Here is a 27,583-nt window from a genome sequence, read left to right on the forward strand (position 1 = left end):
TTGCAGAATTGGCATAGCATATGTCACAGACCCTTCCTGACTCCACTTGTTTAGTACTTTAATCATGTCACTAGCAACTTGCTCTTTTTTTCATTCATATACAAGGGAGAATTGGAGATATTTGCATAGTTGACTTCATTTGCACCTGTGAGTAACGGCATTTTTAAAAAAATCATTTCAGGAAAAGCTGTCAGAAGACAGTAGGAGATGTAAAGAAGGCATAGAAAAAATTCGCACTCTGGCAGATGAAGATTCAAGAAGTGAAAGCAGCAGCACTGAGGAGGAAAAAGAAAAAACAAAATTGCTTTTGGAGCGTTTGAAAGCTCTGGAGGTAAGAAGCACAACAGTTTCACACATAAAAGACCACCCTTCCCCCTGCCTCATTCATTTATTGGCACTGAATCACCCTGTAGTATTAATCTGATCTTTCACAGTTCACCTGATTTCATGTTATGGGGTATTTTTTTTTTACATTTCATTTACCAAGGATGAACAAGAGGCTTAGAGTCACTAAAAGGATCCCTCTCTAATGCTGAGCATCAGATATCTTTAAAAGGAACTTAATACATTATTTTAATTCCTTTGAGACCATTTAATAAGAAAAATTGGTTTTACTCATTTTGTTTCAATTATTAATATTGCAAGACTAATGTAGGTGGTTTAACAACTGTCATAAAACTAGTTTTGCTCCATTGTAGTTTATTGCTCAGTTTTTAATTGCTGGACTGCTTGCTTGGGAGAGCTCAGGCCTTTTTACTGCCAGGCTGCGGAAAATCTATTTCCTTGTAGACCACACGGAGAACTGCACACTCTACATTTTGAGTGCATTTCTGGAAAATTAGGATCTGCAAAATAGTGCACCTTGTGGTAGCTTCAAACTAGAGGAAAATTTTCAACGTGTTCTTAGGCAGCCATGGACAAGGTGCAGCTAAAACTGTAACCACAGTATACATGAACTTATTCTGTGCTCCTTGATAGAAGCGTGGGCTTCAATGTCTATGAAAAGATAAGATTGCATATTTTAATCTAATTTTTAACTACTAAAAAGTCATATTTTTGACCTTTCTAATGTTTCCTCCCTTCTCTTCTGCTCAAGCATTTATGTAGCATTACAGGTATGGATAAATGAATGCCTTAGAAGGATCTGAGTGACATTTTGCCTGTGTAGGGTATTGGTAGACAAAGATTTGTCACTGAGCCTATACATTTTTGTTTAAGCTCTTTTACATGATAATTTTTGGGTTGAGTTGTACTCTGATCAGATTAAAACCCTGGGATTTTTTTCTTGAGGACTTTGTTAAAAGTAAAGCATGAACAATTACAATCAATCCTGTTTGGATCTAAATACAGAATCTGAAGTCTCAAAGGTATAGGCAGTCTCTGCAATTTTACTTTAAAGTCTTAGACTGTTTGTAAAATAAACACATGTAATTTTAAATAACTCTAATTTTGCCCTGGGGAAAATAACACATGCTACTAAGTATTTAAGATGGTGAAACTCTAAAAAAAATGTACAGTTTAATATAGTCTTGCTTTATCTGTTGATGGAGAATGTAGGTTCCTTGTGATCCTTTATTTCCAAAATATGCATGATTTCTGCTTGCTTTGCCTCATTCTTAATCAGTCTGCATGACATTTACAGTTCTTTGTGTCCTCAGTTGGTAGCAAGGTGTTCAATAATGGCACAGCCTTTATCAGTTGTGACAAATTCCCCAGATACAAAATGTAGCACTAAGGATAGGTGGGATCTGGTTCAGGAAGGGCAGTGGAGACCTCTCCTCACTGGTGTCAGTGTTGTGCAGTGGTGTGTTCAAAACCACATATTAGAGAGTGCCAACACTTGAAGGATTAACCTACAGAAGTAGTGTAAGGAGCTATCAAAGTAGAAAGATGAACTCCAGAGCCAACATTAATTGTGATCCAATATAATCAAAACAAAGTGTTGTTAATTGTGTGTTGTTTATGTATTTTTGCTTTATTTCTCTCTTGAAGAATATAAATTGTAATGTCAAAGACTGTATGGTTTATTAATTAAAGACTTTTTTTAAAGTTACATGCTATTAGCAGTTCTAATTCTTTACTATTTTCAGACTAATTATTCTAAATATTTCATTAGTCTATCTAGAAAGGAACAGAAAATTACTGTTTGTTAGTTTTTGTGCTGTGGGTGTCAGGATCTTTAATCTTACTTTACGTGATTAGATGTTACTGAATTAATGAAATCAGAAAGGCTAATAAAGTGCTTACTAGAGTCAGTCCTCCATCTGTGCCCTCTAGAATCTGAAGACTGCCTATAAACAGCAGCTATTGAAAATAATAGTCAGAGTGTGTGACCTAATACATTAATATATATTAATATGTATAATATATATAATATACATAATTTCATTAATATCAACACTGTTAAGAAAATTTTCATATCTCTTCCTATTAGCTTGTTTGTTGCTCAAGTGTAGCTCATGACAAGCTGGTCTGTTAGAGCACTGTAGATTTATTCCATCCTCTTCACCTGTGTTCACTGGCCTGTTGCTTGGGTGAGCTTCTCTAAAAGCTTCTACAAAGGCACATGTATTATAAATTTACATTTATGCGCATGTATATAAATGTATGTGACAGTGCAAGTGATGTGAAGTTTTTATTCTATAAAAGTTTAGATCCAGCAGGTAATTTTTTTTTCTGGTTAATACCTTCCCTTGGCTGATCACATAAAAATTTGGATAAGTCTGAGCTAATTTTTCAGTGAATGAAGTACCAAAAGAGAAAAGCAATCCACCAGCACAGGGATAAATGGGCAGCTCTTCCAGCACATATGCAATATAACAGATTATTTAGTTTCTTTTATTTGGAATGTCTGTATGGGAAAATAACTCCTGTTCCATACATAGATCAAATTGCTTCTTCCCTTCCTGGAGTACTGACGTGGTACATGTGGGGTACGTGGTGGTTTTCTTCAGGAGTTTCTGTGAGTGGGACAAAACCTGTAGTCATCCTGGTCAGCTGGATCTGGAGCAGGAAATCTAAGAATGAGAAAAGGGACAAGGCTTCGGTTGCACAGAGAACTTTCTTTAAATAACTTCCATATCATGGGAGTTGTATTTAACATTCTTTCTTTTTTTTTTTTTTTTTTTTTTTGCTGTCAATTGTATTACCAAAGAAATTTCAGTAATACCTTTTATGTCTTATTAACCACTGTTTATCCTAGAAATTTTCTCACTGAACAATACATGTCAGTATAGTAAAGTATCTCTCTAGTCAGCCCAAATGAAAGCTATCATATACTTTGATAAGAGATATCTACACATATTCTCCCATTGCTCCTTTTGCCTGTAATTTCTTTTTACATCCTTTGTCATTTACAGCAAAATCTATTTCCACTCTACTGAGTGATAAATACGTTACGTTTCTAATCAAGTGAAACAGATGACAAATAAAAAATGGTTCACACTATCTTCTATCCCATTTTACATAGTTGAAATTAATTGTGATTTCCTGGATATCAGAATTCCTTTGTGCCTTCAGCATTTTTAGTTGGCTTCTCTTGAAATGCCATTTAACTTACTTCAGCAGTTATGATCAAATGCCTTCTAACTCTTGCAAAGAAAAAGAAATTCTCTGATATCTTCTCTGTGTATTTGGAGTGCTGCAAAAGATGAAATATTAATGAAATATGGGGAATAACATATGAACTCAATGGTGGAATTTCCTTTTTTTAATTCTTCTTTCATCACCAGAAGAATTGCAAATTTTTTGTTTATAAATTGTAAGCAGAAATATACAAAAAATGTAATTTATTCTGGACATGCATCAACCCCCATTCAGCAATTCCAGATTTTTTCACAATTTTCACAATTACAGTAAAAGAATAATGTTGTATTTCCAAAGTCATAGACATACAAGTAGGAGATTTTTCACAAAGCCCTAATTTGCTCTCCTGGGTATGTTAGGTGTTATATGGATTTTCATTTCAAGATTGTCTACTATCTCTTTTTTCCAGCAAGAACAATTTACACATTTACAGTCCACAGAGGAAAGCTTTAAGACTATTCGATATTAGACAAACAGTGTCTGTAAAGGCCTTAAGAGTGTCCCAGAGCTTTGTTAGCCAATATGGAGCTAGGGGTTCTCTGCCCCAATTTAACCTCAAATGACTGAAATACAAGCACCAAGCACCTGCATAATTGCAAGTGATTTAAACTGATATACAGCATTAATGTCAGTCTTAATCTAAACATGTCTGTAAAAGCTATAGTTACTTTGATTTTAAAAATTTAATCAGTGATAAATACTGTGTCAGCTTTGAAGGCTCATTAAAGTCTGTCATTTGCACAGACATTTATGCAGTAATTCAGTATGTATTAACTGTGTCTGACTCTGAGAAATGTTCCACCTCTTCCGGACTTCCTTCTTTGCAACTGCAGTAGTGCAACTTGCTTAAAGAGAATTTGCTTTTGGCTGCTCATGAAGAAAGTGAGCTGTCTGGGATTGCTCCGGGCTAAATGACCAAGGAGTACTTAGTGCAGGTTGCATTGGACAGTGCTTTGCTTTGACAGTAAAGAAGGGATTTTGTAAGATGCATGAAATTTGTGGATGGTGTCCTCTGATACTCTTCATGTCATCCCCTTCCCTCAAGAGGAAAGGGGAGTGTGAGACTGGATGAAGACTCAGGAAGAATGGGTTCAGTTTCCATCTCAGCTGCAGATTTCCTGCATCCTCAAACAGTCCAACTGTTTGTGCCCTGGTAGCACACCTGTAATCAGAAGAGGTGGTTTACCTGCCACAGCCTGGGACAGTGCACAGTTAACACCTTGTTAAAACCACAGTATTTGCATTCAAATTAAAATAATCATTTCCAACAAAGAGGAGGTTCCCCTGGTTTGCTGTGTATCCCCTTCCTCCTCTGCAATTGGCACGAGTTCTATTGGCCTCAAAAAATACGGATTGAGGGCTGTTCCCAACCTGGCTTTTTTCAGCAAACCACTGGGGTAGCATTAGATTGTAACCTTGAAGTTATCGAATGAAAAGCCTAATTCATGTGTGAAAATCTCATTGCTTGCGGGTGAGTGAGACTCAATGAAAGTTTCAGTAAACTAAGCTGCAGTAGAAGTGGTTTCTGCTGGGGCAGAATCATGAAATCACTCTAATTTTAATTAATGAATTTTGCCCTCTTGCCCTTTGCAGTTCGTCATAGAAAGATGTGTTTTGTTCTAATAAATTGAGCTTTGGGAGAAAACCCACTCAGGATAATAAGCTAAATGTTCAAATATATTAGAGGGGTAATTTCCCTTGTATCATCACCATTAAACAAATGAGGAAGTATGTCAAGTATTTCCGATATAATGTTTTTACTACTCTGCAGAGGGAGAAAGACATGATAGCAATGAACTATGAACTATAAAAAAGAAATATGAGGAGGGTACATAATTCCTCTGAGTGGATTGAGAAGATAACTTTGAATGGGATGCTGGTGATTTTTATTTGGCTTTTTATTTTCTCTTCTTTATTTTTTAAAAAATTATTTTCCATGTATTGCAATGTAAAATGGTAAGAAAACTAATAATTATTTTCTTTTCCATGGAAAGAAACACACCATATGCAGGCATGAAGAGCCCGAGTTTCTGAAAATATCTGTGAGGAAAGACTTCTTGTTTATTGAAAGTCAGCTGATTCCCTGGTATACAGGCAATGTGAATCACTTGACTTAGATGCAAAAGAGGAAAAATCATGAAACTTTTAAATATTTTGTAGCAAGATTCTAAAAATTTTGCAGCAACCAATCTTGTTCCAGCCAATGTGTTTAATCTGATTCAGCCAGAAGCCTCTTCTTAGCCTAATGCCTTGGCCATCCATGGAACTAGATTAATTATGCTGATTTGTCACCAAAGACCAACCTACTTAATTCTAATTACTGGATTATTTTACTTTTAAATCTTTTCAGTAGGAGACTTTTATAATTAGTTTTCTGAACTGTACCTAAAAACAATTCTGTTTTTTTATAGGGAGGGATCAGACAATGAGGCAGGGAAAGTCTTATTTCTAGACTTACACAGTGGCTGATAATGAATCAGCACGGAATTGCATCACTGGTTTCAAGACCAGCCCAGTTTATTCCAGCTCTTTCCAGATAACAGTACTGGCAAACTGCTTCAGCTTTCCAATAACTGAGTAAATTTTAAATTAAAATCAAGCTGAATGTTTTCTATAACCTGTTGATGCTTGAGCTCATCTACTGTAGGTCCTCAGTGGCTCAGGTGGTCTTTGGGATGCAAATCTCATGGCTGCTATCTGTTTCTCCTTGCCTTTGTGCCCTGGGGTGCTTTTCTCCTGCTGTCTGCCCTCACCTGCTCCTGCTGAAGTCCTCAAAAGGACGTCCTTCCCAGATGCTTGTACCCCTCCTGCCAGTTCATGTCTTCCACTGTGGCTTTTCCAGCCATCCCATGAGGGTGTGAAGCTCCATAGCTGGCACAGTAATATCCCTGTTGGGATGCTACTGAAAGTAACATCCTCATATGGATGAGGACTAATAGAAACCTCTTCCAGGCAGACAGTTCAACTCAGTGTGTGGTGGGTATTTAAGAGAAGAGGATGTATTTGTTGCAGACATGTAAAATATTGATGTTTCTATTTTTCTCTCTCCCTTTATGTTTTTTTTTTTCCCTAAGCCAGTTGAAATTCACGGCAATTTCTTTTTTGGCATGGAAGAATCAAGATGATCTAGTAGGGATATGAATTTACAACAAGGGTGTTGAAAATAGCTCTGCCCACTGGATGTAAGAAGAGCTGTTCAGATTTACTCTGTCAGTGCTGTAACCATTTCCTGCTATCATTAGAGACAGATTTCTGATCCACTGTTCACCAAACAGTTCCAGCTCCTGAAATAGGAGAATGCCTTAATATAAATAACTGTATAATATAAGTCATTGTCTTCATGGTCCAAGAGGTGTAGAGAAGGCCATGCTTATCTGCATTTTTCTCACTATTCAGTTCAATGAGAGCTTAAAATGCTTTCTAAAGTCAAAGAAATTGATTTTAAAGAAAGGCCGTGGTGCCTCCTGGGAATTTTAGTCTGAGTTACAAATGGTATTGTTTTCTTTTCTGACTGAGTCTAAGGGAAAATAAAAGAGTATCAAATTGCATCTCCTATGACATACCATGGCAGTGGTTCAGAAGTTAAATGTTTTGGGTCACAACATGCAGAGCTTCTGAGTTTCTGGTACGTGTTGGACAGGTAAAAGCTTCCAGATCAACTCTCGGTTTTTTACTCTGAGATACCCACAAAGCACTAATCTATTGAAATTTGCTAATTCAGCCAAGTGCTCAACAGAGTATGCTTCAGCTATTATTCCTGTTCTGTTGTGACTTAAAACAGTGTTTAACTGTTTTGAATGTGTCCTCGTGTCATACCCCATCAACTACTCGTGAATTTTGCTGCGTATCAGAATTTTTCTCCTTTAGTTTTCTCATGCAGTAAACAGGCTTTAATGAAAGCTACTTTCCAGCATCAGTGCTCATCACAAACACCAGTGTGTTCCAAGGCACACAGGAAAGGAGTGAGTAACTTGTGCTGTTCCTGATTTCTTCCTTCTCAAGGCAGAGTGATATAAAATGCTCTTTTCCAGGGCAGTAAATCCAACATCTTTCAGGTGGGAGAAAACACAATATATGCCTATGTCTTACATGCAATTTTTTTACTTCACATTAATATTTTAGTCAGGGTACTGTTTAGAATATCTTTTAGTTCACCTACTGTAGTGATTTTTTCCCCTAAATTTTGGTGCATGCTGCTGTGAAAATTATAGGTAAACTATAGAATCCTCAAGACAATATACTGAGATCTGGAAACTTTATTGAAACAATGAGAACAGAGATAAGCATTTAATGTTCATTTTACCACAGCCAAATGGAATAACATATATTGTAAGAACCAGGTTATAAATTATTTTTTTCTATGATTTTCCGAGTTCCAGTCCAATGGCTCTTGTCTTACAGAGAAAGCTCTGTGGTACTGATGCCTTTTCCTGGTCTTAAAATCAAGAGTCAAACATGGTTAGAAGGGAAAAAGGGATTTTACCTTGGTATTTATTTTAAGGATCCTTAGGTGCACATGTCCAGGTCATATGCATCGAGATGCACCCCGCAATGCACACCTCCAAAAGATCGGGTATAACATTATAGGTTTTACTAATTAGCATATCAATCAAAAATTCCCCAATGAGAGGCTCAAGTGAGACCCCCTCCCCAAGGAGCCTTCCCCTGGATGGTTCTACCTTAGTTTACAGAATGTGTTCTGGAGAGGACCTTGGGGTCTGGGGCACACTGATCCCTAGCTACAAAGCTTCTAAAATGTTTAGTCTCCTAGCTGAACAAACAAGTCCAAGGATGAAGGCAAAAAGCACTAAGAATACAGAAGTTGTAAAAAGGTATAAAAGGTAAAAAATCATCATGGCATCATTTTCCCCCTTTTAGAGACTAACAAAACTCTACCTTGTCTAGTCTCTACTCTATTCTTTACTCACAGAACCAGTTTATACAACCGGCTGCTCCACAGGCAATTACACAGATCATAAGTACAATTACAGCTATTATGAATATTTCTTTCACCCAGGCCCAGTTTGGTAACCATGAGGTGAGGGTATCAAAAATATTATCAAAATTTAAGGTGTTATTTCTAGAAGCTACTTCATGTAGAATTTGAGTTCCCTTCGAAATTTCATCCAAATCTTTCTTAATCCTTCCATTTTGGTCCACATAAGAACAACAGGTGGTATTGACAATAGCACATACACCTCCTTGTGTGGAAAGTATGAAAGTACTTAGTTTGCTAACACAACAGTCTTTGAATGGTTCATAGAGTTCATTCTAGAATAGTTCATTCACAATAGAGGGTTGAATATGGCCACAAGAATAATGATTTGGTGCCAAGAGGTCTGAGGAATAGGTGTAGTTGGCGAAGAAAAGGTAAGTCACAGAAGTCAAGGAAAATCATCTCGGTTTTATTAAACCTGTCAGATTTTCTCTATTGAAATGAATGTTAACTGCATTCTGCACACAGTCCTCGCTAGGTTGCAGTGAAGGAATCTGCTATTTCTGTCTGCCTCTTATAATCTAATGATAGTTTTTCAGTGCCCTTCTTTCCAAGTGTGGTGCCCTCTTGCAGATAATCGGCAGTTAATGTAACTCACCTTTTTTAGCAATCAGGCGCGTGGTACAATGTAAAATCCACTCTCTCTGGTGAATGGAATGAGATTTTCCAACCCTGTGTTATAGATCTAGGTGGCTGTGTTTATCCCCACACATCTATCATTTTGGAGAGTGAGGCTCAGGAGTTTTTTAAATAGTTTCTCTCAGCTGTGCACTCTGAGCCTGGCTCTCCACAAGCCCTTTCTGTCAGCCTGCTAATTACTCACAGTGGCAGTTGTTTCAGAGGAAACCTTCTATGTGACAGAGATGTTTAGAATCATGCCCTATATTTTTAATTTACATACTAATGCATGCAATTTAGCTGACAGTAATGACAGTTCTACAGTTCATAAACTAAATACATAGTTGCAGTTCATTTCAAACTAACATTATTTTAAAAAATCTGAGTATTCTGTGGACATTCTCCACTGGCTGCATAGGAAATCCTGATTCATTTACCTCAGCTGTTAGAGCTGAATCCCTTGCAACTCTTACATAGTAAAATAATTTCTCTTTACTGACCTTGAAAATGCTTCAACAGTAATGACATCTTCATGGCAATGCACTGTTTCTTAATTTGGTGGTGATTTCCTTTTTGTTCATCTTATAGAAATACAGCATTGGAGATTATAGCAGGGATACTGGGGAGGTATACTTACACTGATACACTGGAATTACGGGCATTGTGCTGAATTCTAGCCTGTGAGGGTTGGCTTCTGTGTTGGGAAATGCTTAACTACACATGTGAAATCTCTATGATTAACATACTCTTGAAATTCGATATTCACTGGCTTTATTATGCAGCTAATTTGATAGTCCACAGCAGAAAATACCCAAAAGATTATATTTAGGTCTGCTTAATCTGTCATGGTGACAAGCACAGATTTTAAGATTAGTTATAAATATATAGAGAGGATAGATAAATCAAAAGTGGAATAGTCTGACATCAGTCCATTATGTGTGAAACTGATTTTTGCTGATGGTTCTGTAGATACCTGATTATCACTAAGTAAGGGTTGAATTTCAGTGCATAGTCAGAAAAACTATACATGGATACAATATAGCCTCATGTGCTGTATGTGGATAGCTACATGCACATTTTACTGTACCCTTGTCTCTTTCAGATGCTATTAAATGTCAAGGAGAGTTTTGTTTATTCATAAGGACATGTGGTTTTTTTGCTGTTTGTTTTTGGTTTTTATTACATGTTTTCTCATATTCCCCACCTCTTCCAGTTAAGTTGTCTTTCTCCATATGGGGTCAGATCCTCCATTTTTTTTCACCTTAGGCTGAGCACCATTCCTCTGCTTCCCACGTGGGACAGCCAAAGCAGGTCTCTGCCCAGGACAGCTCCTGCTCTGCCCTTCAGGAATGTACAGCTCTCACCTTCCCATGCAGTCCAGGAGTTGCCATCTGACCTTCCTGACCTCTGGGCTCGCATGCAGGTGGAGACGTGGTTACCTTGCCTGGCAGGGCTGGCCAGCTCCATCTGGGATCTACAGGCGCATAATGCCATCTAGAGGGCAGAGCTTCTTCCCTTCCCACAGGAAGACCTGTGATCCCTGCTGGCCTTCCATCACATGTGCTGACAGTGCTCGTTCATCTTTGTGATTCATGGGTTTTCCTATTCCTCTTCTGGGTAGTGTGTACTCAGACAGGGCCAAGACTTGGCAATAATTTAGGAGAAGGGCTCCGTTGGTGATTACAGGTGTTTCCCTTTAACAAGCCTGCAGGTTTCCTTCTTGTCTTCAGTCAAACAGTCTGTTCCTCCAGAAAAATCCTCCTGATTTTAAGTGTTCTGGGTCTTAACATTTAAGTTCTTCAGGAAAAAGTCATTTAAAATAGAGGAAGCAGGTAAGACCTGAGTTTTTCATTCAGCTTTTTGTTAAACTCTAAGAAGTACTTACACATTGGCTACTTTGCTAGACAAAATCCTCTGTGAAGTTATTGCAGCAACAGTTTCAGCTCAGCTGAGAAATGGGTATGAGGGTTGTGCTGCTGTGTGTTTAAACAGAAGTTTAGGTGTTTTCCTGTAGTGCATCTGTCGTGCTGCAAGACTTGGTTAGCATTTTTCTTAACAGTTAATGCTAATCTGGAAATGAGCAGACGCTTTTCAGTGAAGAGATCATGGGGCTGAAACAGCTGAAGCTTCTCCTTAATTGTCTCCAATAGCTCCTCCTTTCTCATCTTTTGAACCTTATGGAGTTTATATATTCAGACCTTAGACAGGTGTCAGAGAAAAGCCTGTTGCCTGCTCCTTGGTAATTTCCTTCAGTCCTATTTGATGTCATCATTCTTTAGCTGCTGTTACCAATAATGACCATTGTAATATTCTTTTTCTTAAATACAATGAGCGTTCTTTCTGTAACCTTAAGTCTGATCTGTATCATCACAAAAAGGATTTTGTTAGACATTGAAGCATCTCCCCAGTGCCGTGCAGAGATTACTGTTACACATATACATGCATAAATTTGATTCAATTAAGGTAGGAGGTGTGAAACAGAGAAAAAGGCTCTGTTGCAAGCTTTATAAACAGCATCATCTTTTTATATAATGCCCTGCCATGCAAAGTAGTTCAGGTAGCAGAAGCAGTGTCACTGCATGAAGAAGCTTTCATTTGAGCTAATTAGCTCTTCTTGAGAACCAGAGTATTGGCCTCAGTAGAACGATGCATGAGCAACCTGAGCCAGCCTTAGCAGATCTTTGCAGATAGTGTTGACATAACTCCATTTTTAAGGGAACAATTTGTGTCTTCCTCTTGGCTCCTCTTGCTGTGGCACAATATAGGATTTTCTCCATTCCAGTGATGGTTGTCTTTATACTCTTTTTCTCAAATATTTAGCCCTTTGAAGTGACCCCAGGATAACTATTCAAAATTTTACCCAATTAGATGAGTAAAAATAAGTGTTCTTAGTTCATTGTAAAAAAGAACTTTGCTAGTATTAGGCAAAACCTGTATTTTTCACAGAGACATTGAATAGAAAGAAGAGATGAGAATTGCTCCTGGCTTTGAGCAAGTGATTTGCCTCACTGGTGACATCTGCCAGGCAGGAATATTTCCCAATTGCAGGCCAATCTGACAGAACAGTAATGTGATCAATTCTAGATATATGTGACATTGCATAGTATTTCATACATCGATTTATTTTCGTTCTTTTCTCTGCCTTTTCCCTTTAGGCCAATTGATTAATCACTGATCCTGCTCCTAAACAGGAGCTTGGAATGAGAGAACAGCAACATTTCCTCATCGTTGATACCAGTGTTACTGTATTTGGCTATCAAATTTAGACATGTGAAGGTGGGTGCAGTTCCAGTGGCTGCACTTGAGCTGAGTTTAATTATGTATGATGTGACTTTGGCTCATTCTGCAGATCAGGGCTGGGCTGTTGGGCTGCTGCTGCTGTGCTTTTCATGCCTGAGCTTCTTACTGGGGCACCACTGAATGCCATCAACTTTGACCTAAAATATGTGCCATATGAGACTGTGATTGTCAGCCAAACCTTGTTTTTTAAGAACTTCTGGTTTGCCACGTTCTCCCAAAGTTGTAGCCTAAGGCCTTTCTTGGACCTCTTAGAATGTAGTTTGCAAACAAATGGAAGTACAAAGAACAAAATCTGAGACAAATTGTGTATGCTGAAGAGCAAGGTTAAGTTAATAATTGAGAAAGACTTTAATATAACACAGGAGCACTTAAAAATATATAATTACAATACAATTTGCTTTCTGTGTAGCTGGATTGAATGTATATGTTTCTGTGCAGGTTTTTATTTTCTGTTTTCATAATGTACAAAGCTATAAAAATATGCAAGTAGAAAAATGCCTCTGGCACATCTCTCTTGTGTGCAGGAAAAAGTTCCCAACAGACCTGTCTTTTACTTTGGTATTGTGGGATATGATTTTGTCCTGGCAGTGGACTGCCTTAGGGCTTCCCTATTAATTTAGGGAGATATCCTGTTATAATTGTGTGTCTGCCTTGGGAGCACTGCAGTGTAACAGGAGCAGATCCTCAGAGTTGTGCTCTGTACATTTTGGGGAGTCACTCTGGCTGAGCTCCAGGAAAGCCCAGCAGCAGCTGCAGTTCCTCTTCCCATTTCCTGTAAAAGAAACCCAGTCCATTGGATCCAAGGCCACACCACGGTTTGAGCTCTTATCTGGTCACTGTAATGATCAGAAAAATCACTGGAGATCTGGACACTCACAGCTCATCCAAGCCCAAAATCCAATGTGGATGGACCTGATGTCAGCCAGCTCAGTAGGAGACATTTCATATAACTCGTTAGGATCACAATCAGGTGCTGCCACATCATTTTCCACAGGATCCTCATCCCATCTTCTCTAAGTGAGCACAGTCTGCACAGGGGAGAAAAAGCCAGACACAACTCCAATCTGCTGAATCTTTTAAAAGGCAGAATTTGAGGCCTGGGCTGTTGCTCTTTTAGGCCAAATACAATTACTCTGCAAATTCACTCTAAAAGATTAAAAATTAAATGAATCAGAACTTTCAATTTAACAAATGTCACTGCAAAAGCCACATGTTGCTGTGTGGAGCAAGGGACATTGCCCGATTCGTGCGGCGCCTGTAAGAACAAAAGAGAAGAATGTTCAAAGCTCTCAGGAGAAACACGGTGATATTTGCAAATAGAGTTTCATTTCAGCTAGCTGGAAATGAGCAGTAATTTTGTGATTCAGGTATTAGGAGTTGGCTACTGGCTACAAAACAATTGCTGCACGTTATGTGGCATTCGATGCTCTCCATAACACAGCACCAATACCTGTCCTGCTCCACTCGGCTTCACGACTCCTTAGCTGGGAGGGACAGAAATAACTGAGGCCATCAAGAGAAGTTCATTTTGAAATACCTGGGGAGGTTGACTTATGGGTGACTTCTGATGAAGAGAGTGGAATTGCAGGAAACATCGCCTTCAGGAATAACTCAGTGCTCCCATGTAGTTAAAACAGGAAAACTTGTTATAAATTTATGTTGCGAAGTGTGAAACAGTCGACGTTAATAGCTTATTGTGGTGGAAAGCTTTTAACTTGAAGTCTTTAAAGGAACAGAGTAAAATGATTCAGCATAGGAGAAGGAAAAAAATATATTTTATATTTTATTATGTTTAAAAATACTTTGTGGCAGTATCAATTATACCATCACATAATTTTTAAGTCTATTGCATAGTATAACAAAGAAAAGTCATTCTTTTTCTCATAATTCAAATAAAAAAAAGCGGAAGGGGCATTTTTTAAAATGGAAAACCAGTTGTATATGCCATTTTTTCCATTTCAGAAAAACTCATACATGTTTCTTTGGAAAAGAAGAAAAAAAGATTTCCCCACTTGCATAGCAGAGAACTGGTATGAGTTTCCCATCACCCAACCAGTGCATGTGACATTCAAGCATATGGAATCAGTGTTTTCCACACTGTCAGTTTAAATCATTTTATTTCATAATTACTTTTGTTTGAACTAAATGAAGGAACTTAGGATAAATAATTAGGAAAAAATATTTCTTGATAAATATTCAGCATCCACTTTCTCTGAAGTCAGAGCAAAACATCTGCTCTTTTACCTTCCAGTGAGATCCAAAATAATTGGGTATGGGATACATTTGTGTTGTAGATTATACATTAAATGAGGGGACAAAAAGCAGGAATGCAGTAAAGTCTGAATATTTTGTTTCTATCCTCAGCCCCCATGAGCAAACTCAATTGCTTAATTTCCTTGGGGGAGTGGAATGGGCAAGTGGGGAGGAGGCTGGTGTTGGTGTTCCTTGAAGACAGTGCCAAATTGAGCTCCAGATTTTTACTGTTTACTATCATTTAATTGCAGCCCTTTGGTTCAGGTACATTGAGCAGCCTGGAAGCACCAGTTACAGCATTAAAGCCATTTTTTTTTCCACTGACCTGTGAAATTATATTTTATTTTCAGTCCAATGTTATTCAAAAAACCCATAGAAAAGTTACTTTAGAGAAGAGCTGCTCTTGATAGAATTTCTAGAAATTAAAAAAAAAAAAAACCTGAATACTTTATGTAATCCTTGTCTTCCTGATACTTAATTTCAAGGTTTTCTACCTGTAAAGGCAGTTTGTCCCTTGGTCTTCCTCTTCCATACTCACTTCCCAGAGCCAAGGATCAGTAATAGCATTTCAGTATTTTCTCTGAGCATCTCAAAGACAAGAGGGGAGAAATAGGAAGTGTTTCTGCTGGGATAAAGTGGCCCAGAGATTAATTTTCATATAGAGATCTGAAATGCCCTATTCCTTTCAAGCTCCCCATTAGATGAACCTTGAAGCTGAGTGTGCTGCTCAGGTGTGGATAATGGAATCACAGAAAGTACAAAATTGTCACGGTGTCAGTGAGCTCATGGTCGAAATTGCCCAGCTTTGAAGGATAACTCATTTACAGTAAATTCTAAAGTGGTCTTTCTTAGTGCTTGAAAAACTGTCTTAAAATATATGAGTCTTCCTCAAGATCTGAATTTAAATAAAAAAAGAAAAACTAAAAGCAAAACCTACCTTTTAAAAGGTAAAAAAATTAAATTTTTTAAATTTAAAAAATTTAGTTATTGGTTTCAATGTGACTCCTAAATTTGATAAAAGTCTTCTCCAAAATGTTTCCCTGCAAAGCAAAGCAAATATTTTCTTTGCAAATGACTGCATTGTAAGTTTTGTATTGAGCTTAAGCACTGGGTTTACAGATAGTCAATGGTTTTCAAGTAATCTTTACTAATAATTGCTATAATCAAATTTATCAAGTAATTATTATTTCAAAGAGCTAGAATTTCAAGAAAAATTGAAACAAATGCAACTGACCAAATGTGATGTGATTGGCTCCTAAAAGAGGTTTCAGTGCAAAGATACTTAGGTATGAGTCACATACAATTAGATATTAACCACAAAATGCCATTTCAGATTAATCAAGTCCACACCACTTGCCTTTATCTGTCTGTGTTAATTGTAAGAATCTTAGTTTGACTCACAATTTCAGGATCTCAGACCTTTTTTCATGGAGCAGGGATTTTTTCTTTTATAGAAGAAATAACTATCTGTGAATATTACATGAGGAAGCACAGTCAGTCTGTCAGGGTGAAATGCTCTCTGCTTTTAGGGACAGCAATTCTGTAAGGAAAAATCACTTAAAACAAGAAGGGGGAAAAAAAGGATGTGGTGGGAGTCTTCGTGGGGCTTTTGGCTCCCCATGCTTGTACCTCTATGGTTTATCAAGTGCATGTGTGTTATATAGACCATGTCTTTAGGAAATATAGTTGTTTGCTGCCTCTCTCTGTTTATTCAGACCTCTTCTAATCCTGGTCCTCAAAAAATGTTTTATATGTGCTCGTTTGGAAGAAATTTTTGGGAAACAAAAAAAGACATTCTTCATAAGTTTAACCCATTTGTGCAAAGGCCTGTATTGACAGTGCTTTACCAGTGGAAATGTTGAGAGTCTATTATTATCTCTGTAAATACTGGTAGAATTTGCTGTTTTCTCCAATTTGCATGCAGGTAAACATACAACACTATTATTGATATATCTGTTAGTAGGAGCCTGGGTGATTATTTGCTTGGAGATAAGCCTGTGCTTATAATGCCGTCTGTTTCGCTAGATGTATTCCTAACCTTCTCTTTAAAATGTCAACTCCAAACATTTCTGTGGTGTCAGAAGGGAAAATGTTGTAAGTTTTAAAGGTTTGTAATTCTTAACTACTTTAGAGTTAACTGGAAGAAGAAAAGACAAATACTGTCATTCAGTTGAAAATTTCCAGCCCAGATTTGGGGCGGGGGGCAGAATAAAGGTATTTTACAGAGGAATTCCCAGGAATATGAGGTTTGCTTTAGTCATTTTTAGGACACAGTCTCATCAGCAGTGTATGAATCTCATTTGGTTCTGGTTTGTTTGATTCAGGTCTTGAAGTTTATACATTTATCCAGTTTGAGTAGATTTGAAGGATTAAATTCTAGTTATACCCTTCTTTCCAAAGGGAGGCTCCCTCATTTAGGTTGAACACCCGTTGTTTCTTCTTGTTTGAACTGGGAGTAGCTCAGCAGAGAGGGAAAGATCTCTGTGGTTATGAGCCCTATCCAGGACTGTGGGTGGGAATCCCTTCGTGCAATCTGCTGAAAATGTGCAGATAAATGAACAAGTTCTGGGTTCTGATCTCTGACAGCATGAAATCAACACAAATTTTAAAACTGTTACCTAATTTCTGCTGTAAATTCATGTTTAAATACATGAATCTGCTAATCAATAATTGATGAGGCATAATAAGAAGTTGCACAGACCTTGGGCTGCTTTTTCTTAGCAACATTTAAACCCAAGGAGTTTTTGGTAGCCTTAAGTGGTTAGTTTCCTGATGTTGAATAAGTATCTTCTGATTTCTAGCATACTTTAGAAGGTCGTACTGCTTTCTGTGAGTCTACAAACCCATGGGTAGCACAGTTATAGCACAGCATGGCCTGGGAGGTAGACGGCTTTTGAGATTTAATACAGTTTTGTGGCAGTAAAGAATTGAAAAAATATTGCTGAAGTTGTGAATTGCAAGAATGATCCCCACCAGTGCTGCCCAGTAAGGTTTAATGTGGCCTTTTTATAGACAGAATTATAATTGACACTTGTATAGTTCTGTGCTTTATTATTTAGCATCACATATGTATGACTTTCGTGCCATGTTTTAAGTGAATGGGAATTAAACAGTAGCTGAATATTTCAGATAAAATATGTCAAATGTTTTAAGTGGGGTCAAATATAACAGGCTATTGAAAAATAAAACAGAAAATGATCCTACTTAGAAGGCTAAGTGTTTTGAAGAAAGGGTGAGAAGCTGTCATCCTATCACTAATTTGTTCTTTTTGGTTGTTTTGGGAGGTTTTTTTCTCCCATCTCCATGATCCAGAAGAAATAATTAAGACTAGGACATTTGAAAAAAAAATGCACTTTTCCTAAGTATTATTCCACTAAATTCACTGCTTATTGCATCAGTAGCTAGCACTGCCCAGGCTCAGTGTCCTGGGGATGTGGGGCCAGGGAGCAGAGCTGTTCAGCAGGGGCATACTCTGTGGTTGCCCAGTGTTGATCTGTTGTGGAAAAAGTGTAAAGGACAAGGTGGAAACATCCAAATGTTGACAGGTGGCCTTGAGGTGCAGCTCCCATTTTACTCCTAGCAAAGAGCTGTCTTTACTAATATAGAAGGCACTGGAAAGTAGCCAGTGGAAATGCTGTTACAGTGGTAGAATTAAATTAAGGCTTTTGTTGCTACAATTACATTGATTTAAAAGCACAAATGTGATTTTCAGTTCTTCTGACCAGCATAAGTATGGTGTTAAACTTTCCTCTGACAATTTGTTGGATTAGTCTTTCAAAGGACAAATTTTCTGCATAACAGGGACAGAAAAATGCAAAAAGTTCCCTGTGACCAATGACACAGAGGTGATTCAAGTGGTAAACTCTTCCCAGAACAGCAGCTCACCAAAAATGCTCTAAGGACCTGAGGAAAAAATGCAACAGCATCACTTCTTACCTTGCCAATGACAGCGTTTGACCTCTCATGTGCTGTAGGAAGTTGTGACCACAAAAGTATACAAAATCAGAAGCTGAAAGCAGGAAAAAATTGCTGAGTACATTTGAAGTGCTTGGACAGCCCTTAATACACTGCACTGGGCATGACAAATGAGTGTCTGTGTAAATCAATAAAGCTTTCTGTAAATGGACAAACGGTTTAGTATAAATAACAAAGGAGCGAACCTGGTAACTGTGGAGTAGCATTCTGTCAGGGATTTTAAAGTTCACTGTCATAACTTTGTTCCTCTTGACCTTTATTGATGATACCTTCAGAGCATGCTGAGCTGCTAACTAGACGTACAACCTTTAGACCTTCACCTCCTGTCCATGACTAGGTGATCTTTAAAGGTCCTTTCATTCCAAGCCATTCTATGATTCTGTGATCTCCTCTTCCCTTAGTGCAAAATGCATCATGCTCTCTGCTTTCTTCTCTCTTCCCCCTCCCGTCCTTTTGTTTTGTCTCATCTCTGCAGTGGTTGAGTAAGGAAAACTATCTTCTACATAATTCTCTTTTAGTCACGATTCTCTTTTATTCGTGCATTCTAGTAGAAAATTCAATGTTTTAATTAATTTCATTGTCATTATAAAAGTGCAGAGCATTGTCTGTTGAAGCATCAGGTGTGTAGCCTTTTACTAACTTTGAAACTGTGCTAACAGCTGCCCCAGATGAGAAAATATCTGTGGAAGGGAGAGAAAGCTATTAGCTGACCCAAAGACTTTTTATCATTACCAGGGCTATGTTTTTCATCCTGAGGAAGGAATTAAAATCAGTTGGCAAAGTCTCTCATAATGACTGTGTTAGCAGTGGTATCAATTCAAGGCAGCCTCGGTTTTGTTAAAGTAGTCTGAAGTTTTACCTTTCAAACTGATTTTCTATAAACCCAATCTCTCAGTTCAGAACAATGTTGTCTCTAATTCAGGAAGTTGGAGGCTGCTTAGCATTATCCAAGTCATGACTGAAATCTTTAAATTTTCCAATGTTTGGAGAGACTCTTGTGCAAAATCCTTTCTCCCAAATCGGAATTGGGAGGGACGTCTGTTTTGACATTTTAGGATCCTTGAATCTGTAATGATCCAAAACCAAAATGTACTGATGTTTCATTTGGTGGTAAACTATGCCACAGTTACTGTTGGCTGACTGAATGCTGCTGTACTTTGAGATCTGTCCCCCCCCCCCCGAAAAGATGTGTGTGCCTGAGGTGCTGGTGGCAGGCACTGAGTTTGCCGTGTCTGCTGGGCTGCATCGCTTTTAGTGCTTGCAAGGCTGAGGGACAGAGAAGGATTGTTCATTTCTAAATGTAACATGAAATATACATCAATTCCTAGAGGACAGCTCTGCCTAAAACTAGAAATCTCTATAGAAATCAGTGGCTATCTCAGAAAGTGCTGTTCTCAGGGCTCTCAGTTGCTTGTTCTCAGCAAGCTCAGTTTTCCCTGCATAGTCCCCTGCCAGGTTATGGATGGGATTAGTGGTTGCACTGGGGGTCAGAACTGTCACTGCCCCTGCTTGCCTGCAAGGGTGCAAAAGCTTTCAAGCTGTGAGAAGTGAGAGGGGCTTCTTACTGCAGCGTAGCTTTCTCTAAGTGTGGCCTGAAAATAAAAATGGAAGTAGATTTAATAGCAGCTTCCCTCAAGGAGATGTACTTTGCTTAACTGGCAAAGGAAGCCCAGAATATACAATACGAGAGGCAGGCAGATTCTTTGGAGCAAAAATTGAGCAGCTTTACAATAACATCAAAACCCAGTGATTTCTGTTAAATAAATGAAGGTTTGGATTAGGAGGCATTGTTTTGAGACTGTAAGTGCTACTACAAATTTTCCAAATGAATACTTTCAGGGGAATGAGGATTATTATCAAGTATTTGGTTGCAATGTAGAGTGATTAATGTATCAAGTACTGGTTTTCCCATGTTGTGGGAACTGGCACAGATTCTAAAGTAAAGTCAGTCAAGTGTTCCCTTCTAGTCTGGTCCTCATTACAAAAATGCCAAATAAATAGGCTTGATTTGCTTGGCAATCAAGAAGCACAAAATTCAAGCTAATATTAACTGCATTACATCCTTCCACTACAATTTTGAAAGCAGTGGTGTGAGAATAGGTTTTATTATACAGATGTTCCCACTGTGGGTTGATAAGAGCTGAAATGTAGCATTTATTTATAATACTGTCAAGTTTAGATCTCCTAATTTTGGTAGCCTGTTTGTAATGGAATAGCTTGCTGAAATCAGGGATTTAGTGAACAGATCCAAGAAGATTTAGCATTCCATTTAACAGCATTCCAAAATATAGAGTAAGAGAAGCATGGGGAGCTCTCTCTGTATTTCATATAGTACAAGTGTGTGCTGTAGTTCTTTTACACATTTCTATGTGGAAGCAATCTGCCCAAATTATTTTAGGATAAAATCATACAATATATTTTTATGTTAATGAAAATGAAAATTAAAAATTAAATCCATAAGTATGTCAATATGTGTGAGTGAAAATATGTGCAGACTAATCCTTTAGTGATTGCTTCAAAACAGTAAGAATTTCTTTTGGATGGCATTTTAGGGGGATATTCTTAGAGAAAACATCTGAAAATCTTTAACTCAGAAATATATTTTTATGTAACGAACATCTCTTTATTTTATCAATGAACCTGCAAGAACCTGTCTGTAAAAGCAAACTATGGCCTCTTCAGTCTGGAGGACTATTTACCCTCCAGCTTCTGATTTCTTACTACTGCTTTTGCTTTTGCAGCTTCTTCTTCTACTTTGGTACTTCTGCATCTGCTACTTTTTGCTGCCTCATCTCACAGTGCTCTCTGCAGGATCACCCATAGACTTTTTATAGCCATATGTTGAACCCATTCATAGGTGACATTGTGAAAATATGATGCAGAGCATTTTACCACCTTTGCTGGCTTTAATTGTACCCTGGAGATAAAGTGCAGATTCCGTACAGTTGCTTATTTAGACTTTTAAATAAGTAAACTCTATATGCCCTTGTTTCTTACCACACTTTCACTCTTCAATCTCTTTCAAGATGCTGGATAATAGTGTATGTTTGCTTTTGCTTCCAAGCCTTACTTTTATGATTCAGCTGCAATTGAAATTTTTATTAATGGGCCAATTTAATAGACTTTGGGATTCTTATTTTGTTGATTCATTGACTTTTTTTAACAAGGAAGGGGGAACAGTGCATCTTTCCACAGAGTCTTTCCATACAGCACATTACATTAATTTTCCTCTAAAACTACAAATGTTAACTATATTTATCACTGTTGTTTTGGTAACGACAATTCCTTTGAAACAGCATTTGTTTAAGTTTTATAGGTTGACAGAAGGTTAAAGTAATGCAAGTACTGTAAATTGCATAATAGTTGTAATTATGGGAATGTATTGATTTTGGTGTTATGGTTATGTGACGTGAAGTTATGCATGGGAGGCACAGAGATTTCTAGAGCCATTTATAACTCATAGATTTATATATATATTGCTTTAGTTTCTCAGCCTTTAAGAGAAGAATAGTAGAAACTTGCTCTGATGAAACTTCATCACACTTTAAAAATTTTCTTTTTCCAATACTACAAGAATTCCTAAAGTTAATACAGATATATATAAAAAATACTTTGATTTACTGTGATTTACTTACCAGATTGTGCTATATTGAAGTTTTCACAGTGCAAAAATATGAACAGGGTGAAAATTAAAGACAGATGAAAGGCCCTAATATACAGGAAACTTTATCATATTTAGAATTACATATGTGAGAGAAAAAAAATCTGGCTTCAAGATTGCGTTTAGATGTAGCAAAATACCTCTCACTGTTGAAGTAGGAGGATATTTTTTTCGTAAGTAAAGACTATTACATTTATCTGCTTCAGTTAAAGGGTGTAATTCACCAATGAGCTGTAGAATGACCTGTGCTCCTGGAGTTCCCCACTGCAGAAACCAGGCTTATGAGTTAAAAGTTTACATAAGATTGGCTTTTGTTTCCCTGTGATAGTGGCTGCCTCTGTTTGCATCTGAGTGGTTCGCAGCTATCAAGTTCCCTCTGAACAGAAAAGGGAGAGGAAGAGAAGAGATGTCAATATCTTTTATAGTGTTTCATTGCCAAGTCTATTGCACCTGACAAGATGAGATGGTGGACACACGTGGAATATCTGCTATGATATTGTTCTGGATTGTAATGCATGGTGTGAATAATCTCATAAATGAATGTCACTTCTGGTTTTACTCAAAGCACCAACCTGCAGCAAAATAAATTGTATGGTGCATTTTATTCTGGATCTTGAAGAAGGAAAATAATTAAGCCCCCTGAGAATTTTTATGAATTGTCATGTGGTGAAATATATCCTTTGCTAAATGTACATATTTACATATTTATTCCATTTTACTGTAGGCGGAGAATTCAGCGCTGGCTCTGGAAAACGAAAATCAGAGAGAACAGTATGAGAGATGTCTCGATGAGGTAAGGTATATGGAAAGGTTGTTCTTACCTACTACTATGTTTAAATGAATACAAATTAATCTCTCCCTCTCTTAGAAGGTTGACATTGTTCTGCAATTTTCGCATTACCTCATTCTAATTAATTCCAAGAGCATGTGTCTGGCAGTCAAAGGTGTTGTTCTCCATGACCTCTGCGTAAAACCTGTTTTGACCACACCTCTTCACTGAAAAGTGGTCAATACATAGAACTGGTTTGCTTTCATGAGGAGGAGGAGATTATAATTTGCCTATTAGGTGCTGTGCACTCCTTTTATCTGAAGTGGAACACGTGTGACAGTGGCTTCTCCCATCAAGAGCCCCCCAGCTTTCTCATGTGATACATTCCATAACCCCAGAATTTAGTCCTCAGCTCGCCCTTAGGGTTACATACACAGCTTTTAATGCTGTTTTTTTCTAGCTGTTTTCTAGATCAGAGCTTCCAATTACAGCTAGAATGTAATTTGCCCCTCACTTACTGTCTGAGCACTCCAGCAATGCCTACAATTCCAGAAGTGTCTACCATCTCCTGTTGCTTGGAGATTTCTCCACACATGTACTGATGCTCACTTGTTCCTCCTAATAAGGCTCTTCAACATGCCTGAGAGTTTAAAGCAGTTTTAAAACTCTTAGTGGCTCGAAGAGTTGCTTGGCAGAAATCATTTACCCATTCCATAATAAGGATGTGTAGTGGCATAAGTAATTAGCTGACATGCAAACAAAACCAGAAGAACCCCAGCTCACCTTGGAGAAAAGAGTGTGTAAGCAAGCAAACCACCCAGGGCAGATGACAATTCCAGTCTTCCCACCAGCTTTTTAAATTTTTAATCAGCATTTGCTGAAGTGTTAGAAGCATGAGCAATACAGCTCTGGCACAAGAAACCTCAGTTCAGTGCAGATTTTCATCAACAAATCCACTCTTTTGCCACTGTGGCATAGTTTTATCAGGGAATTTACAGATACACCTTCCCACAGGGTCGTGCTCTGCCCATTCTGTGGCTCTGGGGTATGAGCAGAGCCTTTGTCTGCATTGGCCCAAGTCACTCTTTCAGTGCACACTTGAACCGCGTATGGATATCTTGGTGATAAGGATGAAATTACCATGTAATTGCTAACTTCATTTTAAATTACAGAGCCTGAATTAAAATTATTTTCTGATTGTCTAGGACAAAATCTGCTTACATAATTAATTTTGGAAACGAGCAAAGCACTGTAACTGTCCATTTCAGCAAAGCACTCCATGCAGATTATAAGGACAGGAAACATGCTTTTATGCTGTTTGCAGTGACGTGATGGATTTCTGACCCAGGATTGTTTTTCACACACCGTTTCAGACTAAAGATCATATAATTACATCCAACTATGCTCTGAAGTTCATGATCTCCAACATTATGTTGGCTGTTTTCAGTTCTTTTGTATTATCCATCTTCTCCCATTGTGTCAACTTTTTCAGGAGAAAGTGCTTCTCACCACCCCTGGGTTGGGCTTCCCTGTTTCATTTTTTGTTTATCTTGTTCTTTTATTTGTGTGTTCTGTTTCACAGTGCTTTGGCAGAAGCACTGTAACCAGCATTGTTTGAGCTGACACAAGCTTGGACCTAATGCCTTCTGGTCACTGAGGTGAAGAAGTTTCTGCCAGTGACTGGGGCAAGAAAACCATATTTAATAATTGCAAATTCTGCAGGAGTCCCGGGTCAGCATCCACCTGAGCACATTCCTTTGGTGGAGCTGCACAAGAAATCACACATTCTCACCCTCTATTTTATAGTAACAATAAAGAGTATAGGAGATAAGACAGAAATTCAATTAGTTAATAACCAAAAGTCCTTTCCAGGCAGGGATTGTAACTGGAAATCTTAAGCAAATAAAGTGCTTTCTATAAAGATTAAAAAAAAAAAAAATTAAAATATTTAAAAATATTTCCACTGAAAATTTTATTTTCTTTAAGACTTTAAGTCTGATGCTTGCTCTGTTTATAACTCATCTTACACCAGCCCTTCTTCTTGAAAGTGAGAATCTCTTCAGACCTTCCCTAGTCTGGCCCTCAGAACTTGTTCAGTGTTTTTAGGAGCAGATGTAACTTAGGAGCAGCCGTGTATCTGTCTGTGCTGCAGCCCCACTTTGCTTCAGGGGCACCTGGCAGGTTTGGAGTGAGGAACAGAGCTGTTCCTGGGAACACAAGGTTGTGATCACACCCGAACCTGACATAGGTGAAGTGCCACCAAAACATGTGAGTGCCTACTACAATCATGATTTTAATTTTGCCTCTTCAGTCAAATTAGTTGTGAGTGCAATGAACTTCTCCTGGGCTGATGCACAAGGAGTGCTTCCCTCCCAAGCTACCACCTGTCCATTCTGGCTGTTACATGCCTGGGAGCCTTGACAGGCCCTGGAGGTAATGAAGGCTGGGAACATCATTTGATGACTCTTGAGAGAACGCTGCCATCTTTCACTCATCACTCAGCAACCTCAGATTGTAGCTTCTCTCCCCTGGGCACAGGCAAACTCTGCTCAGGGCACTCAAGCACCATTTAACCTGGCCACCCTGGCAGTGTGACCTTCGTGGTCCCTCAGGGTCACAGCAAAGTGATAAGGACACCTGCTATGCCCAGTGTGCCCTCTGCTCAGGTGCTGATGGCCATTAAGCTGAATATGAAGGAAGTAAGAATAGCCACTGTGATTTTTCTGTCTGTCTGTAGCAAAGAGATGCCAGAGCTGAATTCTTAAAGCTATGCTTGCCATTATTTTCTCTCATTTTTCTTTTTTTTAAATCAGTTATTTTACATAGTACTTTTCATTCATATAATGCCCTACATTTAATATTGTATGAATGCCTGCAACTGTGACATAAAAATGCATGCTCTGTAATCATTTTCATGGTAAAATTCAAAGAAACTCAAATGTTCAGGGAGATTAAATCTGAAAAGCATATGGGTCAAGCTGAGCAGAGTCCTTTATGAATTTTAACAATTATTCACTGATTTTAAAGTAATTGTTCATCTCTGAAGTGTAAATGTAAAAAACTTGGAACAGTATTTGGAAGAAGGTGTCATTGAAATGTTCCAGTACTTGATAAATAAGAAAAGAGCTTATTTAATTTCAGACATACTCCATAAATGTATCTTTCTGTTGCTGAAAAATTTAATGTGAAACCCAGTATTGTCTTCCTGTACCTTTGGGCTTTGAGGTTAACATGCTTAATCCCAGTTTCCTATTGTGGAATTCAGATGTCGGTTGATTGGTAGGTAGCAATGTCATGGTTATTCACATCACTATGCCAGCTGAGATTTCTGTCAACCTTCACCATATTCACATGCAGGAAATTATGCAACTTAGGGTAGTTGATATTTTTGCTGATGTTTTAAGAATTAACTAATCAAAAATGCAGAGTTATCTTAAAAAAAGGCGTTCTGTTTTTAAGATTTGAATAAAAGATAAATCTTTTATTTTAGTACACTTGAAATGTCTTTTTGCATATGGAATCATACATTAAAGGCAGCTGTGTAAAATCTCAGTACTTGTAAAAGGCATGACAGATGTTGCATTAGGATCTCTTTTCTTTGATTCGTTCTTTTATAACTTTTCTATTAAGACCACTTTATGACATATATTTGTAAACATAATTGCCTACGGAAAAACTGAAGCTGGATCTTTTATCTCTTTTATTGCAAACCAGAAAAGGAAACATCACCTAAAGATCTTGGCTATTAAGTTCAAAGGAAAGGCAGGCAGTGTGAAAGCAAGGAGTGTCACCTTCTGCAGAATAGCAGACCAAGGAACCAGCCAGCTCTGTTCTATTCCTTGTTTCACCTTGATTAACTGCAGTTACCACAGGTCAAGTAATTTTACAGCCTGCTTTTCACTGGGATTGAGCCACAGTTATGCCTCATATAAGCAGGAACTTCACATTTTCATATTTTCTGCATCTCAGAAGTCAATTCCTCTGCCTTTGATGGTCTCAGTTTCCACAGTTCTTGGTAGTTGTGACTGCCAGTTTTGTGGAGCTGGTTCATGTTGTTCATTCACATCATGGTGTCTCCTGATACCTGTAAGTTAAAATGAAGTAGATTGTTGAGTTTAGCAGCTTACTTCCATCTGCTGTAGGAGTGGAATGGCAACCTCATTTGAAATGCAAACATTTGGCTATGATTCCACTTATTGAGTGCTAAATTAATTTTAGTAACTGCAGAACATTTCACTGAAGGCTTCCCACCTCTGTTCCTGCTGAATACCAAAAATACAGACCTGAAAATCTTGAATGGTAATAACAACACAGTTTTCCAAGATGCTAGATAATAAAAAAAAAACAAACCATGTTTTCTAAAGAACCTGGTTACATATCTTTCTTGAGTTCCATGGGAGCTATGGATCACTGGCAGGTACTTCCA

General features: G+C 37.9%; 1 protein-coding gene across 11 annotated transcripts in view; it reads left to right on the forward strand.

Annotated features, from left to right (window-relative positions):
- Window positions 1–27,583, forward strand: part of NCKAP5 (NCK associated protein 5) — a 380,196-nt gene that overhangs the window by 261,826 nt on the left and 90,787 nt on the right. For all 11 annotated transcript variants that reach the window (XR_006018146.1, XM_042040728.1, XM_042040726.1 and 8 more), the window contains 2 exons: window positions 182–331; window positions 23,113–23,181. Coding sequence is in view for 10 of the 11 variants with exons in the window: in XM_042040728.1 (XP_041896662.1) it covers window positions 182–331; window positions 23,113–23,181 (219 nt within the window). In the remaining variant the exon portion in view is untranslated. The remainder of the gene's footprint in view (window positions 1–181; window positions 332–23,112; window positions 23,182–27,583) is intronic.

The sequence above is a fragment of the Corvus kubaryi genome, unplaced genomic scaffold (assembly GCF_017639235.1).
Source record: "Corvus kubaryi isolate FWS band 111438036 unplaced genomic scaffold, C.kubaryi_AGA036_p1.0 37396, whole genome shotgun sequence".
Taxonomy (NCBI): Eukaryota; Metazoa; Chordata; class Aves; order Passeriformes; family Corvidae; genus Corvus; species Corvus kubaryi.